Source organism: Papilio machaon, chromosome 12 (assembly GCF_912999745.1).
Source record: "Papilio machaon chromosome 12, ilPapMach1.1, whole genome shotgun sequence".
NCBI lineage: Eukaryota > Metazoa > Arthropoda > Insecta > Lepidoptera > Papilionidae > Papilio > Papilio machaon.
The window spans coordinates 4,470,566-4,486,723 of NC_059997.1; the positions used below are offsets into that span (position 1 = coordinate 4,470,566).

The window sequence follows — 16,158 nt, forward strand, 5'->3', positions numbered from 1 at the left end:
GATTTATTTACTATATAAAAAATAGCTTTGAAATAGCCAAATTACTTACTAGCTTAAATCAAAAATTACTTATTAAGATGAGGTTATTAGAATCTGTCTGCTAATTTAGACGTATGTGGTACTTCTGATTACCTAATGAAAAAATAATTGTAATTATTTTAATGATAGCAGTCACTATTACAATTATTATAAATATAATGATTAAATAAATATTTGATAATACTGTATGAATTATCATCCTATGTACTATGTCCTATACTTACAAATTATTTTTTTTCGTATATTTTAATTATTACACAGCGTTATTTCAATTAAATTATGAACACCTATATCCCTGAAGTTTTTCGTCTGACATAGAGAACAAATTCCTCGACTCTTGTGATTTTTTTCTTTTATAATGAAGTAATTCAAATCTTCTAATTTAAGAAGTTTTTTAAAATATTAAGTGGTAAACTAATATTATTTTAAACATAGAAACCTACAAAGAGTAGCGAAATTGACATAACCAACGTCGACCGATACCGAGCTTTGAACAGTATCTTACAGCGCATGCGTATAATCTTTCATTATACGTTGGACCCGATGACGTATGGAATAAATGAAATCTTCAATTTGTTTTAAGTTAGCCATCTATATTACTTAATAAAAGATATAATATTGATAAAATGACAATAGCAGTACCTGATGTAACGTGAACATATTTTTACGTATTTTAAGTAAGCTATAAAAAAGCAGTAAGTTTTTCCCGAGGAACAAATAATGATTTTAATAATAATGTATTCTTAATAACCTTTAAATTTATATCCCAACCAACTTCTACCACGCGAATTCCTAGATCTTCCTCCTTTGATTTATTTGAACTAGAATACAAACCAACTTAAATATTTCATGAGTACTGAATACAGAATGCAACATTTTAAATTTCGTCAGGTTTAGTTATTTAAGTAACCTTATTTTTTTTTTAATTGGCCATAAATTACTATAAATTTCATAGTTTTGCATGATTCTTAAGAGATACTCAAAATAAACCGATTAAATCGATAAAATTGTTTGCAAACAAAAAGAAAGCACATGGTAACACTGAAATTCTCGTCAAAAAGAAAAATGCCGCTGCAAAAAAGAAACGTAATGATAAAGGTATTTTGATAATAACTATTCTTTTGACAAAGACTCGTTTTAATATAAAAATTCGTGATTAAGTTTATTTAAAATACGTCATGTTAAGGGATATTAAAATACATAGAATTTACACAGGAGTTATGTTCTAGGTTGGTTTCCTGCGTTGACAGTGGAATTCGTGTATTTTCTTTATCAGTCCGACACATTCAACAAAAATGTTCGAAATGGTAAGCTCTTTATTCCTAAATACGATACATAATTCCCGATCCTTTAAATCAAAATAGTGAATGCAATAATGATACGATTTACTTTATTCATAGAGTACGGCGGAACCGATGGTTGTGGATGTACCACTGGAAGATAATGAGAACAATGAGGCGGAATGTTATGTGGTTGAAAATCCCAGTTTAGATCTCGAGACATATGCTGCATCTTATACTGGCTTTGCTAAATTGTACAGATTGATGTTTATAGCTGACCATTGCCCACAATTGAGATTAGAAGCTCTAAAGATGGCAATTTCTTACGTTATGACCACATATAACGTGAATCTTTATCAAACGCTTCATAAGAAACTTGCTGAAGCTATTGCTTCTGCTGGCTTACCGGATGTTGCAGTCCAAATGGGCTCTCAAGACATACCTGTCTTAGATACAATGTGGGTGGAAGCAAAAACCAAAAAAGCTGCTATAAAGCTTGAAAAACTAGACACCGACCTCAAGAATTATAAAACAAATTCAATCAAAGAGAGTATTCGGAGAGGTCATGATGATCTTGGAGATCACTATTTAGATTGTGGAGATCTCACTGGTGCATTGAAATGCTATTCTAGAGCTCGAGATTACTGTACAAGTGGTAAACATATTATTATGATGTGTCTCAATGTTGTTAAAGTATCGGTATACTTGCAAAACTGGGCACATGTTCTTAATTATGTATCAAAGGCTGTTGCCACACCAGACTTCAATGAAATTCCAGGCAAAGACTCTAACCAGTCTATTTTGACACGCTTGAAATGTGCCGCAGGCTTAGCTGAGCTAGCAACAAAGAAATATAAATCTGCCGCAAAGCAATTTCTTGCAGCGAGCATTGATCATTGTGATTACTCAGAACTTCTCAGTAGTAATAATGTTGCAGTGTATGGAGGATTATGTGCTCTGGCAACATTTGATCGGTCTGAATTACAGAAACAAGTCATAGTTAGCAGTTCTTTTAAATTATTCTTAGAACTAGAACCACAGTTACGTGACATCATTTTTAAATTTTATGAATCTAAATATGCTTCATGTTTAAGGTTACTTGATGAGATTAGGGACAACCTTCTCTTAGATATGTATCTAGCACCCCATTTAAATTCACTCTATATGCAAATACGCAATAGAGCATTGATTCAGTACTTCAGCCCTTACCTCTCTGCTGACATGCGCCTTATGGCTGCAGCTTTTAACCGAACAGTGACTGCTCTTGAAGATGAATTAATGCAATTAATATTAGATGGTCAGATCCAAGCTCGTATTGATTCACACAATAAAATACTGTACGCTAAAGATGTAGATCAAAGAAGCACTACATTTGAAAGGAGCCTGGCTATGGGAAAAGAATATCAACGGAGGACATCCATGCTTATACTGCGTGCTGCAATGCTCAAGAACCAAATTCATGTCAAGGTGAGTATTTTACTCCAGAATAACTTTAAAACATAGAGTTTATTGCGTAATATTACAACTTATAAAATAGTGAAAGTAAAATCAGTTTACTTTAGTCAACATACAATGAAAATGTTTTTATTTTTCTTTTGTAGAATATTGGGCGTGAAACTGGTCCTCAAAGTGGAGAGGCCCCAGGCTCCAGCACCAGCCTTACTCCACGCAGCTTTGACCCTGTGCCCTTGTGATGAGTTACCTCATAAGCTACCAAACATTTTCCTTTCACATGACAATTTAAATGTTACCTACCTTGAATATCATGACACTCAATTAAATCTTAGTCACAGAATTACATAAAAAAATGTTTCTGCATTTACATTATCATGTGAAGAAAAAACTCAAAAAAATTAAAATAGAATCCCTTTTTAAGTACTGATAATATTTGCTTGTATTTGTTTACTGAAAATACAGATATAGGTCTGCATTTCAGCAAATTTGCCAATGTAAAATGCTGGTATTGTTTTAAGGAAAATGTTGAATTAAAATGGCCGGTGCAAACATTATTCACATTCTTATACAGAATTATTCATGTAACCAATAATTATTATGTCTACGTAATTTTTAATAACATTAAAAGTAAAGCCATACTTGTTTTGTTTTTTATGATCTGTCATTATATTAATAAGACTGAATATGAGACTATTTTTATTGGCAATTTGTCCATACCCTGAGGATTAATACACTTGAAGCAGTGGCCATCCTATAAGTTTTAAAATTGGAATCTTCAAATTAAAAAAAAAAGAAAGTTAACAACAGGAGAGGAGGGAGGGACCTTTCCTAATAGAACAATCATAGATTTTTACTATTTAAACTTGATTAAATTCTGCTTAAACAAATTTTGTTGGGAATAGTAAACACATATTTCTTAGGTGCAGTTATTTTCTACTATTTGTGATTAAAACAATAAACTATAATTACAAAAGATTACTTCAAATTGTAAATAATTAACAAATTAATTAAAAATAAACACAGATTACTATTACAATATATTGCTTAAATGGATCAGTTCAAGTGATGAAATGAAAATGACTGGTTTTTTATACCAGTTACTTATCTACATCACTGGTGGAAAGGGACTAGGGTGATAAACTATCTCATTTGCTAGATATTACCTGCAATCAACAATTTGCATCTGTTAATTAATGTCAAGTCATAAAACCAAATCATCAAAAAACATGTTAAAATGGGACCTATGCAAAATGTTCACTTTTCTGACTGAATAAAAAATGTCGAATTTTGATATGAAAACTATAGTGAGTGAAAAGTGATTCATTTTTTATTATTTTTGTTATTTGATTTCCATTTCAGCCACGTAACGGCCACTGCTGGACATAGGCCTCCCCCAAAGATCGCCACAATGTCATGTGCATCCCGCATCCACGATACTCCTGCAACCTTGACCAGATCGTCGGTCCATCTTGCGGGAGGCCTGTTATTATTTCATTTATTAAATTATATTTGTAAAATCTATTACATTAGTATATTTATACTTTCTAATTCTCTTCTATTACATCAGGGTGAAAAAATAGCTACGACTGATCCATTTCTACGTCAAAAATGTGACCAACTCAGATCCACTGAGTCTATTTCATATAATGAGGTAATGTACAGCAAGAGTTAGGCGAAGTGTTATACTAAAAATTGAATTCGATATTAATAAATATTATAAATCATTGACAGATGTTGTGATCTGGGAATTCACCTATTTATAAATAATAGAACAGTCTAAATTTTATATCAAAACAAAAACAGTATTATTTTACATAACATTTATTGTACTTCTGCTTCTGTTAATAACATATTAGGAATGCCTTTTGTAATTGGAAATTGTCTACCGGATTCAGGACATGTGAGATAACCTTCTTCTACTTCAACCTCCAATAAGACTTTGTGAGCTTTCCTTAAAAACTCTTCATTATCTTCGAACTTGGGGTCTATAGTTTGTGGTAATCCTTCATTGTGGCCAATACTGTCAGCCGCTTTCCACAATACTTCCCAATCTAACTTTGGTATTATACGAGAAATAAATTCAGGATTATATTCAACCTCAGATACTTTTACAACAGTTGCAGTTATAGCCAAGGGGTAGCCAGTTATTACCCCTTTTAAACACTTAGACGTGAGCATATTATGAGTTATAAGCTTCATTTTATCAAATTATGTTGTCAAAGTATTCATCACAATAAAATTTTGTTTTAATTTTTCGTAGCGCCTAAAATCTAAATTAAAAGACATTGACATATGTCATTTTCTTTTTTGAAGTTTCAGTTTCCAGGAAATTCCTTTCTTTTTGGTGCTGAAAACCAATGTTTATCTTTATTATTAGGAGTGTGCGTACGATACATGCGTGAAATAGTTAATGAACTTTAGTTTCACATTTATTTAGCGATATAATTTGTCGTTTACACGAGATAAAATACCAAAACAAATATTGTTCTATATAATCTGGACACCCAACTCAAAAGTGACTCTTAATTATTTACTCTGTGTATATTTTGGTTTTGGTTACGTTCATCTGTCAACAATGTACGTGTAATAGTGTCAGTTTTTGTTGGATTTTGTGAGTCTAAATTCATGTATGTCTGAGTTTCGAAAATGTCTTTCATTATAATTTGTTTAACATGTTTGCATGTAATATAGATTAGTAAAAAGTAAATATTATTAATTTAACCATCCACATCAAAAGCACTCGCACAACATTCAACTTCAAAGAAAATTGATGAACAGTTAACTGTATTTTTTTGTGTTAAAATATTGAAACTTAAGAAAAATGTCTGAACAAAAGAAATCAATTAAAAACGCAGTGGGGCAAGAAAGTACGAGATCGCCTAATATTAAAGCGGCATCGGAAACAAAAGATGTTGCAACGAATCATAGGAGTGCTACTGATGTCGAAGGCTCCAAGGTGGAAAGTAATAAGAAGAATACACCAAAAGGCAAAAATTCAAGGAAAAAAGAGAAAATGAAAAATATGCATTTAGAAATGCCATCAACAACTGGTACTCAACCGCAAGGGCAAGCAATCCCAGGAGTCAGTACTGCACCACAGTATCATGCCTTTTCTACATTATTTCGTCAAGATGTAATTTTAAACCCAGGTAGTCCTTTAAATGCAAATAACTCAAAATATTTGGAAAATCTTGCACATTTGCAACTTTACCAACACAGCATGCAAAATAATTGTGTTAATTTACTGAGGATGAATAGCCAAATTGGCAGTTTACCAAATTCTCCTTTAACCCACCCAAGCTCTACATCACATGCATGGAGCAACCCAGGCACACCTTTGGGCAATGATCAAATCTCCCCACGTTTTTTGCAAAATGTGATGCAACATCCTCTTCTTAACCAGACATATGGGAGGCAAGGTAACCTACAATTTAGACAAGTTGTCTCTGGTAAAAATGGTTTTATTAAAGAAAGTCCCACAAAGAATAAAAATGGTAAGAAGAAAGATCAAGAGGATAAAAGCTTTGAACCTTATTTAAGTGCAGAAGAGGTTGATGCAGGTTTAAAGGAAAATAGTTTGGTAGAAGGTGTTTTAAGAATAAATCCCAAACAGTTTCAACATGCATATGTTTCTAGCAGTGATAGAAGCCTTCAAGATATACTTATTGACGGAGTTAAAAATAGAAATAGATCTCTTGAAGGAGATGTCGTAATTGTGCAAATAATAAATCAGGCTGATGACAGCAATGATGAATCAAAGCAAAAAAAAGGAAAAGTTGTTTATATCAAAGAAAAATTACATACCAGAACATGCATTGGCCATTTAAAACTGATGCCAGATAAGAATAGACAGAAAGCATTGTTTGTGCCAAGAGACCACAGAGTCCCTAGACTAAATATTCCGTTCACATGTTGGCCAGACAATTTTTATGCAGAGGCAAAAAGTTACGAAAATACACTATTTTTGGCCAAAATAGAAAATTGGTTTGATACAAGGTTTGCTTTAGGAAAAATAATATGTAACATTGGTCAATCTGGGGATATGCTTTCAGAAGCAAAAGCAATTTTAGCACAGACAGATTTAGATGTAACCCCATTTGGACCGGAAGTAAGAGATCTCTATCCACGTTTAGATTATGTTATACCGGTGGAAGAAATAGAAATACGAGAGGACTGTCGGAAACTATGCATCTTTAGTATTGATCCAGCAAATTGTCGAGATATCGATGATGCTATGTCATGCAGAAAACTTGAAAATGGAAATTACGAGATTGGAGTACATATTTCAGATGTATCGCATTTTTTGACAGAGAATACTATATTAGATGAGAAAGTAGCAGACAAAGCAACAACAATTTATTTAGTTGAAAAGGCTTACCACATGCTACCCGATGACTTATGCATGCTATGTTCTTTATTTCCAGGTGTTGATAAACTTGCTTTTTCTGTATTTTGGGAAATAACTGATAATGCAGAAGTCTTAAATCATAGATTCTCTAAAACAATAATTCATTCATGTTGTCAATTAAGCTATGAACATGCTCAGGCTGTTTTGGATAGTAAAGAAGATGCAGAGATGTCCTTTCCTGAGTTTTATAATGGTTTCAATTATAAAGATGTACATGATACAATTAAAACACTTGGCAAAATTTCATCACTATTTAGAAAATCTAGATTTGACAATGGTGCATTACGTATTGACCAGCCAAAGGTGTCATTTCATCTGAACCCGTCAACGGGACTGCCAGACTCTCTTTGGGTATATGAAAACAAACAAAGCCATCAGCTTATTGAAGAGTTTATGTTACTAGCAAATATGACCGTAGCAAAGAGGATTTATGATGACTATCCTAGTTTAGCATTCTTGAGATGTCATCCTCCCCCTAGTGGTTATATGTTGCAACAGCTGGCTAAGTCATTAAAACCAATGGGTATTGACTTGGACGTTACCTCCGCTGGTAGCTTGCACAAATCATTATTACAATATGTTGATCCAAGTGTGGCTGATAGAGGCAAGGCTATGGTTCTCAATATGTTGTGTGCTAAACCAATGACAAGAGCTAAATATTTCTGTGCCGGTGGCTGCACAAGTGATGATGACTTCCAGCATTATGCTCTTAATGTTCCACTTTATACTCACTTTACTAGCCCAATTCGACGATATGCTGACATTATGGTCCATAGGTAAATTATATTTTTTATTTCTACATTTGCATTCAACATTAATTATACTGTAACCTTTTAACTCTTATAATTTAAAGAGACTTGGAACTAATAATAACATATACAAATAGATAAATATAAAACATAATTACACTCAAATAAATTAAAAAATGAAAAAAATGTAGGATGATTTTATGGATTTTACTTTTGCTTTTTATTTATATTTAATCTGAATAGAGTTTTTCCTGTAAAATCTAATCAGCAATATTAATTTCAGGCTATTATCAGCAAGTTTAAATTATAGAGAAACACCAAAGTGGGAAATTGACAAAGTAAAAACAGTTGCGGCCCAATGTAACAAACAAAAGTACAATGCTAAAAGAGCCAGTGAACTTTCAACAGAATTATATACTTTGAAGTATATAGAAATGAATTCACCTTATGTAACTGATGCAGTAGTTGTTGATGTTCGGGAAAAATATATTGATGTCATCATAGTTGCTATGGGTTTGAACAGAAGAATTTTCTTCAACAATGTAAGTAGTAGTAACTTTTTTAAGATTTTGCTTTTAAAATTACAATCATAATATTTTTAATAGGTATTTGGAACTCTTTTATTTTAGTAATAACTAGCTTTTACCCGCGACTCCGTCCACGCGGAATAAAAAATAGTAAACGGGGTAAAAATTATCCTATGTCCGTTTCCTGGTTCTAAGCCCACCAATTTTCAGCTAAATCAGTTCGACCGATCTTGAGTTATAAATAGTGTAACTAACACGACTTTCTTTTATATATATAGATGTCTAATAGTGGTACTCCTGGGTGGTCAAGTCATGTTGGCAACTGCGGAATATATTAATAAAGTATATACTATTTCCTATTTCCTAGCCATGTAGTAGTGGTCAAATAAGTAGTCAGTGCCACAACTTTAACAGCACGTAGATAAATTACCGATGAAGCAAAAAATTAAAATTATGAATAAATTGCATAACATTTTAGGGTAGCAATGCTTTTAAAACTTCAATATAATTTTCAAACAATTGTTTAATTACAGGATTTCCCTGGAGAACATAAATGTATCAAGAATGATGCAGGTATCAAACTATCGAAAATGGAACTGCTATGGAAAGCAACAGATACTTTGCCCGACATTAAACAAGTGATTGAAGTCTTCTCTATTGTAGAGGTAGAATTGAATAGAGACGAAGATATGGTTAAAGTTGATACAAAACTTGTAAGACCAGTTTGAATTGTTTAGGACGAAATTATTGAATGAATTTTCCATATCCATTTCAATAATAGACGTATATGACGACCTTTAAATTTTAAATTGTAGCTGAATATTAAATGAGCTATTTAGATATTAGTTATATTTTCTTACTTAAATTGACTTGTAGATTTGTCCGTTTAGGACTATATTTTACATCTATAACTTATTTCATTGTGAGATTTTTTTTTTATATTGTGGTAGTGGTGTACCACCTGTAGCAATAATTAGGCTGTCACACAATGAAAGACCATTCTCATTCTCAAAATAAAATTTACGTGTTACATTTTGAATGGTCCATTAAATGTACTTAAGGCACTTGGGCATTTTTTTTCTCAGGAATAATAATGCGCTGGATAATTATATCCATATCAAATATGGTCAGAACCTTTGTATCTGTAATGTGTGGTCGCCTTGTTTGTGAATCAAATTTTAAGACTATTTTAAAAATTACTCATATGTTTTTGAATCAATTTTTAGTGTAATTATGACGTACAAATGCAATTTGATGTAAAGTATTAAAATTTTTAAACTAAATATAATCTAAATTATTTAAATATATTTATAGACATTAGAACAATTATGAATTTATAATTATTGATTTTAATTCCTTGCACAAAAATGTTCTTTTAAATAATAAGTGTCCTGTTTACAATTTTTAAGAAGTATGGACAAATGAATGTTTTTCTTTTTAATTTTATTATGTCTAGTATTTTAGCATAATATTTTTGCACTAGCATTGTATAGATTTACTCTTCATGTTGAGTGGTATAGCCACTAAGTACAAGGTATTGAATATTGACCTAGATTAAGAACGGATGCTCAACCAGCAAACCTTCTAGCAAATAATTACAAAATAATAATCGGAATTGTTGACGTTTTACAACATTATTAAATATAGAGTTGGAAATTAGCTTTGTTTTTATTCCGATGGGGAAAATTTTCCAAACTCCGAGTTTAAAAATAGCGACTCTAGAAAACCCAGAATCTATCTATATCTATATATATAAAAGAAAGTCGTGTTAGTTACACTATTTATAACTCAAGAACGGCTGAATCGATTTGACTGAAAATTGGTGGGCAGGTAGCTTAGAACCAGGAAACGGACATAGGATAATTTTTACCCCGTTTTCTATTTTTTTATTCCGCGCGGACGGAGTCTCGGGTAAAAGCTAGTTAAACAAATTTTCTTTGATTTATTGAGGGTTAACTAAATACTGATGGATCTAACTGCCGGATATCAGTATGTAAAGGCCACTAACCATGTTTTGCATTTGTGAAAACCAGCTAACTATACAATTTGTATTTAAATCTAATTATAAAATGATTTTACGATGTCTTTATAGACCAGTCTAATTTTTTAAGTGGACGTGTTAATTGCAAAATACATACCATTAAAAGGTAATGTTAGTCAAAATTAATTTATTGTTGTTTAACCTTTCAGTACATTTTTTCTGAACTAATTCAATTTCAAAGCAGTTGCTTTTAATTTTTCTGAACTAAGTTTTTCAGTTTGGTGACAGATGTCATTGTCAATGTCAATTTTTGTTTATCAATTTGTCATCTCCTATTTGGATCCTGGATTAAAATTGGCTATTGGTTACGTACGAAATTTTAAAATAAGTCTGCAGTTTGCATTTTTTTAATAACAATATAATTTAATGTTAATTCCGATATCCAATGGAGTCGAACAAAGAAATAAGAGAACTATTTTGTTCTGCTAATTATAAATCTATTACAAAATTAATAGACAATTTAGAAAATTTCTTTTTACACAAAACCAAGAATTTTTGTTCCTTGAATTCAATTGATATGGAACATATTGACAAAGCTTACTTGAATGAAATTAAACATGTTGATGATAATATCAACATTTATTTTGGTAAAACCTTGAAAGAAATCAAATGCGTTATATTCGATGAAGGGTTCCGAGAACATGAGATTTTCATAAAATTTTCTGGTCCTAGAAAATATGAGATAACTAAAGTTAATTTACCATATTTACCTTATCAAGATGAAGAATATAACAGTATAAATGAAGTAATCAACACATTCAAAAATCATGTAAACAATTTAAGTAATTATTTCTTGGAGTTGGAACAAATTGATCAATTTTGTTCTATTATGGAACCACTACATCCTACTTATAAAGATGATTATCGAAAAATAGCTCTAGGTCTGTAATGTAATATAATTTTGTTTGATAACATATAAAAGTTACTTTATAATCATTAATTCAAAATATATTTTAACAGATGAAAGAACTTGGCTCCATATAGAAGTAACTCCAGACGGTGCAGCAAAAAACATCTATCTGATAGGTCAATCTGAAACTTGGAATGATAAGTTACAAAAAGGTTTTTTAAAATGGGATCATGATAAAAGTATAGTTGATAATATCATGTCTACATTTGGTAATTATTTAATTTTCAGAATTTTATTCATTAAACTTAGAAGTTTGATTATTAACATATAGTATTATTTTAGATATATCTAGTTTTTCAAATAAACATCAGGATGTTTTTTCGGAACCAGTAACAACAATGCCTGAGAAACAATGTTGTGCAATTTGCCTGTGTGAGGAATTGCCAGATAAACCTGGTGTGCCACAGCCTATCTGTCAAAATAATTCCTGTGGAGTTTACTACCATACTAGTTGTTTATATGAGGTTTGTGGGTGCTATGTTTAATTTTCTTATGTATTTTATATTTTGTGGAAACTTCAAAAATATTTTTTTCTTTAGTGGCTTCTTGCATCGGCTGGTGGTCGCCCACCAGCTTTTGGAGTGGCAACCGGTAGCTGTCCAACATGTTGTCATCCTATAGCATGTTCACTACTTGAAAATAAATAATTATAATATTTTTCTTTAATTCCTTTCCTAAACTAAGTTTATGGGCTTAAATTTCTGTCCTATTTTCCCAGTAAATTATGAAAGTTTATTGATTAAAGCAAAATTGTTCAGATATTTAAATATAGGATAAATGAAATGACATAGAAAACATTAGTATTTTCAACTCTTTATTCCGAATGAACAATAAATTACAGAGTTAATATACAACAAAACATGGTAAATTTCAAATGATCTAAGTAAATTAATGTCATTACATCATAATAAATGATTTACAATTCATCTACAAATGGAACAAATGCTAGATTCCCTGCGGATCCCATAGATAGCTTAGATCTGGATGCATTTGACATGGCCTGTAAAAAGTAAAAAATATATCACATGAGAAATGGATGGAATTTAATTTTATAAAAGTCTTACATCTTAGTATAAAACTGTGTGTGCCGACCTCATGTGAGTGGGATAAGGCTAGGATGATGATGATGAGGAAGTCTTATATCAAAGTTGGTAACAATTGAGATGAAAAAACTCTACTATTTATACATAAATGTATATTTTTAATTTTAGGTTAGCAAACTAACCCTATGAAATTAATCTCAATGCTAGGGGATTAGATGTAATTCAAAAGAGATGTAATAAAGTAACAGAAATATCATAAAAGTAACAGACTATAGAACTGATCTGATACTTGTCTTATTTATATTGTCATCCCTTCACTCTCTTAAAAAAATTAGAGACAATATGTGTTTATAAGATTAATCATGGTAGTGGACTTTGACAATTAAAAAAACTTACTTGTGACACATCATTGGTAGACAACTGATCAATTTCCCTGGCAATGTCGAGGGGTGACTTAGCACTGCCGGTGAACAAGCCCTGCGCAGCCAGGGACTCTGCTAAGGAAGTGCCATCCTCAGCTTCCGCTAGAACTTGCAGCTTCAACTGGTTCTTGCCAGCCTTGATGGCATCAGCACTAAGAGGCTGTTTAAGGAGGTTGGCAACAGCTTTCACGGCCTAAAGACAAAATAATATCCACATACATTCCTTACCATGGTAGAGATAGAGTTACACCTAAGTGGTTGATGTAATTTTTAATATCTACTAACGACATACCTACGCAAATAGTAGTTCAGAGTAGTAGTTCAAATATATTGAAAATTAAAGCTTCAATTTAATTTTCAATATTTTTGGTATCTGAACTGATTCAGTATAGTATTAAGACAAAGATTCAGTATAAATACGTATGTACATACCGCATTCGCCTCATCCTTGGGTACGGAGAGCACAACTCCAAACAAACCGCTATCACTGTAGGACACATTGAAGCCGGCAGCAGCGAATGGACCGATGTTGCCTATAGCCTTTGCTACTGGGGAGTTGTTGGCGCCCCATTTGGTCACTGGCCCACAGCCCAAAGCTATACACAGAAATATCTTTATTATTGTTCAATTTCCTTTGAATGGAGACAGATCGATTTGTCGTAGTCTCGTATACATGTTGGCAAGTAAAAAACCTCACCTCTGGCAGCAACAGCTAACGCAAGGGATTGCGGGATACTAGCCGGTGCCCCTTGTAGGGCCAGAGCTACGTGGGCTAGATCACCGCCCATCTCTTTCCTAAAATTATTACAAAGAAATATCAATAAAACATTATTCCTTGATTGAAAGACAAAAATATATTGTGTAAAATTGGCATTATATTCCAAGGTGATTTAATTTACATTACACATCACAGATTAAATCAAATCAATTTTTTGTTGGGTGCATGAATGGGCCGGGACGACCACACAGAAGACGAATTGAAGCGATTCCGCATTTCATCTGTTGACTGTGTGTTCCCCAGGCCTAATAAAGTCCATGTTCCCTTACCACACTAAAATTATGGGAAGTGGAAGTGGATTTAACAAAGGAGTGAATGCATAGAGAGGGAAAATATTCTATGCGTTGACTAAAGTTAGGCAACAAATCTGCAATTGCAGATGTCTATGAGCTTCGGTAGCTTCGTTGTTTCGTCGAATTCAGGTGACCGCTAGCTCGTTTGCCACTTTGTAATATGAAAACCAAATCTTAATTAATAGAATATGTTTAACATAATGCATAATTTTATTTTACTAACCTTAATTCTCCACCATAATAGGTGGTGGTATCGCTCTTGGACTCTTGAACAAGTGATGATAGTTGAAGACTGTCAGCAAGAAGGCAGGCTGTGTCCTACAATATTTATTTTAACTAATTAATTATGACTTAGATTATTTAGCTAACTACACACATTTTGCAATATATTATATACAAGGTAATGTAAGATATAAGAAAACAAATACTAGTTTCTGGACAAACAGAATTAATTGGAGCAGCCTCTCTGTAGCTAGGAGTCAGAGGAATTTTTTTTTTCAAATACCACAAATTAATTTTCGTATGATATATATTTACCTGATTTTCACCAATAAGCGCAATGGCACAACGATTTGGTACCAGGTTGTTACTGGCAAAATGTTGGAGAGACTCTGAGCTGATCTTTCCAATCTTCTTGGGAGCAATGAAGAGAGAATTGCCAAGTCCGCGACGATATGCAGCCTTGTGCAATAGGTCTACAGCACGCACCTACACAAAAATATATTATGCATGAAAAAATATTTTTATGTTTTAGCAGTGACATCGTCCACAAGAAATTAAAAAAAATCTAGTTATATATAGCCTATGTTACTCAGTGATTACTTAGTGAAAATGTTACTGATGGCAAAAGAATTTTTGAGAATTTTTTTCCAGTAATTTATGACTTTTATTTGTTACATACAAAAATAACAATCTTTCTTCTTTATAATTCTTCTTTAGTGCTTTAGTTCTCTTTAGTTCAGATGATGTTGATAAGTTAACAGATTTGCAATGATGCAAAAATCTACTTTACTCATGGTAGAGTTAGTTAGTCTCTTACATGTAGACATAATGTCTCCAAGATAATTAATGTTCTACAAGGATAGACAAAGTACTTAATTATACTACATTTTCTATCACTAAAAACCTTCAATCTATTAATATACCTGAGGTGGGAGGGCAGCAATATCATATCTTAGACGTGGCAGATTGTCAGTCAGCTCCCATGGACGAAATTCTTGGTTTGATACAATCTTGTTAAGGTACTCCAGTGCTGTTTTTAAATTGTCCTGAGTAGCCTAAAAATACATACATGATAACATTGTATGAAATATTACATTTGAAACCTAAAAGCATAACAACTTCACTTGTATAAAGCAATAAACCAATAAAATTGTTAAAAATGTCTTCAAGATTATTAGCCAAAACCTTTGATTTTTTTAGTACTCTTAGAATACTTACTTCAACAGTATAGTAAACAAATTCACGGTCTCCTGATGCCGTGAAAGATGCACCAATTTGCGTGAGTTGTCTACGGATCATATATGCACTTGAGTTCTTTGTTGACAGACCAGCAGCAGAACGTAGGACATGAGCGAGACCGAGCTCAGTCTGGGGTTCATAACGGGATCCCGCCCTGTCAACCAAATTTTAATTACTGCAATTAGAAATTTTGTTGTGTTTTTACAATACAGTATCAATTTAAATAAACTTACTTAAAGGCAATCGTAAGGCGCGTAACAGGTGATCCATTGTCGAGCGCAGCCACAAATGTTTTATTGGGTAAAACACTTGTCTGAAGTCTAGCCTCCTTCTTCGCAACTGGAGCTGTTTGGGCATATCCCCTGCTCTGAAGTGCATAAACTTATATCAGATCATCATGCGATTGAGCTTAACATATTATGATCTCTTTGATTGCGATAAAATGAATTCAATTCAATTCAATTTCCAAGCAGTGGCTTTTAGGTGCGATAAAATGAAATTAAAGGTTTTACATAACAGGGGTTTGACATTAGGAATCAAAGTTTGTATTTTAAAGTTCTTTAATTTAAATATAAATAGGGATTACGCACTTACCGTTACATGACGAATAAAAGGGGTAGCAAGAGATTTCGAGGACATTATTACAAGATTTCGGATGGTGCTGACAAAAATCTTATGCTCAACGAGCAAGAACAGAGGCCTTATTGAAGTCGACTGTCAATGTCATTATGTCAAAAGTGGAAAATGATCCA

The 16,158-nt window shown here is 32.4% G+C and overlaps 5 protein-coding genes across 5 annotated transcripts; 3 read left to right on the forward strand and 2 right to left on the reverse strand.

Moving 5' to 3' along the window:
- Positions 1 to 1,047: 1,047 nt before the first annotated feature.
- On the forward strand, positions 1,048 to 3,406 carry LOC106708680 (COP9 signalosome complex subunit 1). Its single transcript, XM_014500216.2, has 4 exons — positions 1,048 to 1,137; positions 1,269 to 1,346; positions 1,440 to 2,786; positions 2,921 to 3,406. Exons 2-4 carry the CDS (start codon positions 1,335 to 1,337, stop codon positions 3,011 to 3,013), a joined length of 1,452 nt encoding a protein of 483 aa, XP_014355702.1. The 5' UTR covers positions 1,048 to 1,137; positions 1,269 to 1,334; the 3' UTR covers positions 3,014 to 3,406.
- A 1,173-nt stretch (positions 3,407 to 4,579) lies between these two features.
- Positions 4,580 to 5,025, reverse strand: LOC106719175 (multifunctional methyltransferase subunit TRM112-like protein). Its single transcript, XM_014513447.2, has one exon. The coding sequence runs from the start codon at positions 4,971 to 4,973 to the stop codon at positions 4,596 to 4,598; it is 378 nt and encodes a 125-aa protein (XP_014368933.1). The 5' UTR covers positions 4,974 to 5,025; the 3' UTR covers positions 4,580 to 4,595.
- A 327-nt stretch (positions 5,026 to 5,352) lies between these two features.
- Positions 5,353 to 9,696, forward strand: LOC106719208 (DIS3-like exonuclease 2). Its single transcript, XM_014513488.2, has 3 exons — positions 5,353 to 7,958; positions 8,215 to 8,473; positions 8,992 to 9,696. The coding sequence occupies exons 1-3, from the start codon at positions 5,596 to 5,598 to the stop codon at positions 9,184 to 9,186; spliced, it is 2,817 nt and encodes a 938-aa protein (XP_014368974.2). The 5' UTR covers positions 5,353 to 5,595; the 3' UTR covers positions 9,187 to 9,696.
- Positions 9,697 to 10,895: 1,199 nt separating this feature from the next.
- LOC106719078 (E3 ubiquitin-protein ligase FANCL) lies at positions 10,896 to 12,056 on the forward strand. Its single transcript, XM_014513328.2, has 4 exons — positions 10,896 to 11,380; positions 11,460 to 11,618; positions 11,692 to 11,873; positions 11,949 to 12,056. Exons 1-4 carry the CDS (start codon positions 11,017 to 11,019, stop codon positions 12,054 to 12,056), a joined length of 813 nt encoding a protein of 270 aa, XP_014368814.2. The 5' UTR covers positions 10,896 to 11,016.
- Positions 12,057 to 12,206: 150 nt separating this feature from the next.
- Positions 12,207 to 16,128, reverse strand: LOC106719079 (cytochrome b-c1 complex subunit 2, mitochondrial). The gene is made up of 10 exons (XM_045680221.1): positions 16,001 to 16,128; positions 15,640 to 15,773; positions 15,386 to 15,560; positions 15,091 to 15,222; positions 14,483 to 14,653; positions 14,169 to 14,263; positions 13,572 to 13,669; positions 13,307 to 13,470; positions 12,849 to 13,067; positions 12,207 to 12,409 (listed from the first exon to the last, which is right to left on the reverse strand). Exons 1-10 carry the CDS (start codon positions 16,043 to 16,045, stop codon positions 12,326 to 12,328), a joined length of 1,317 nt encoding a protein of 438 aa, XP_045536177.1. The 5' UTR covers positions 16,046 to 16,128; the 3' UTR covers positions 12,207 to 12,325.
- Positions 16,129 to 16,158: the final 30 nt, after the last annotated feature.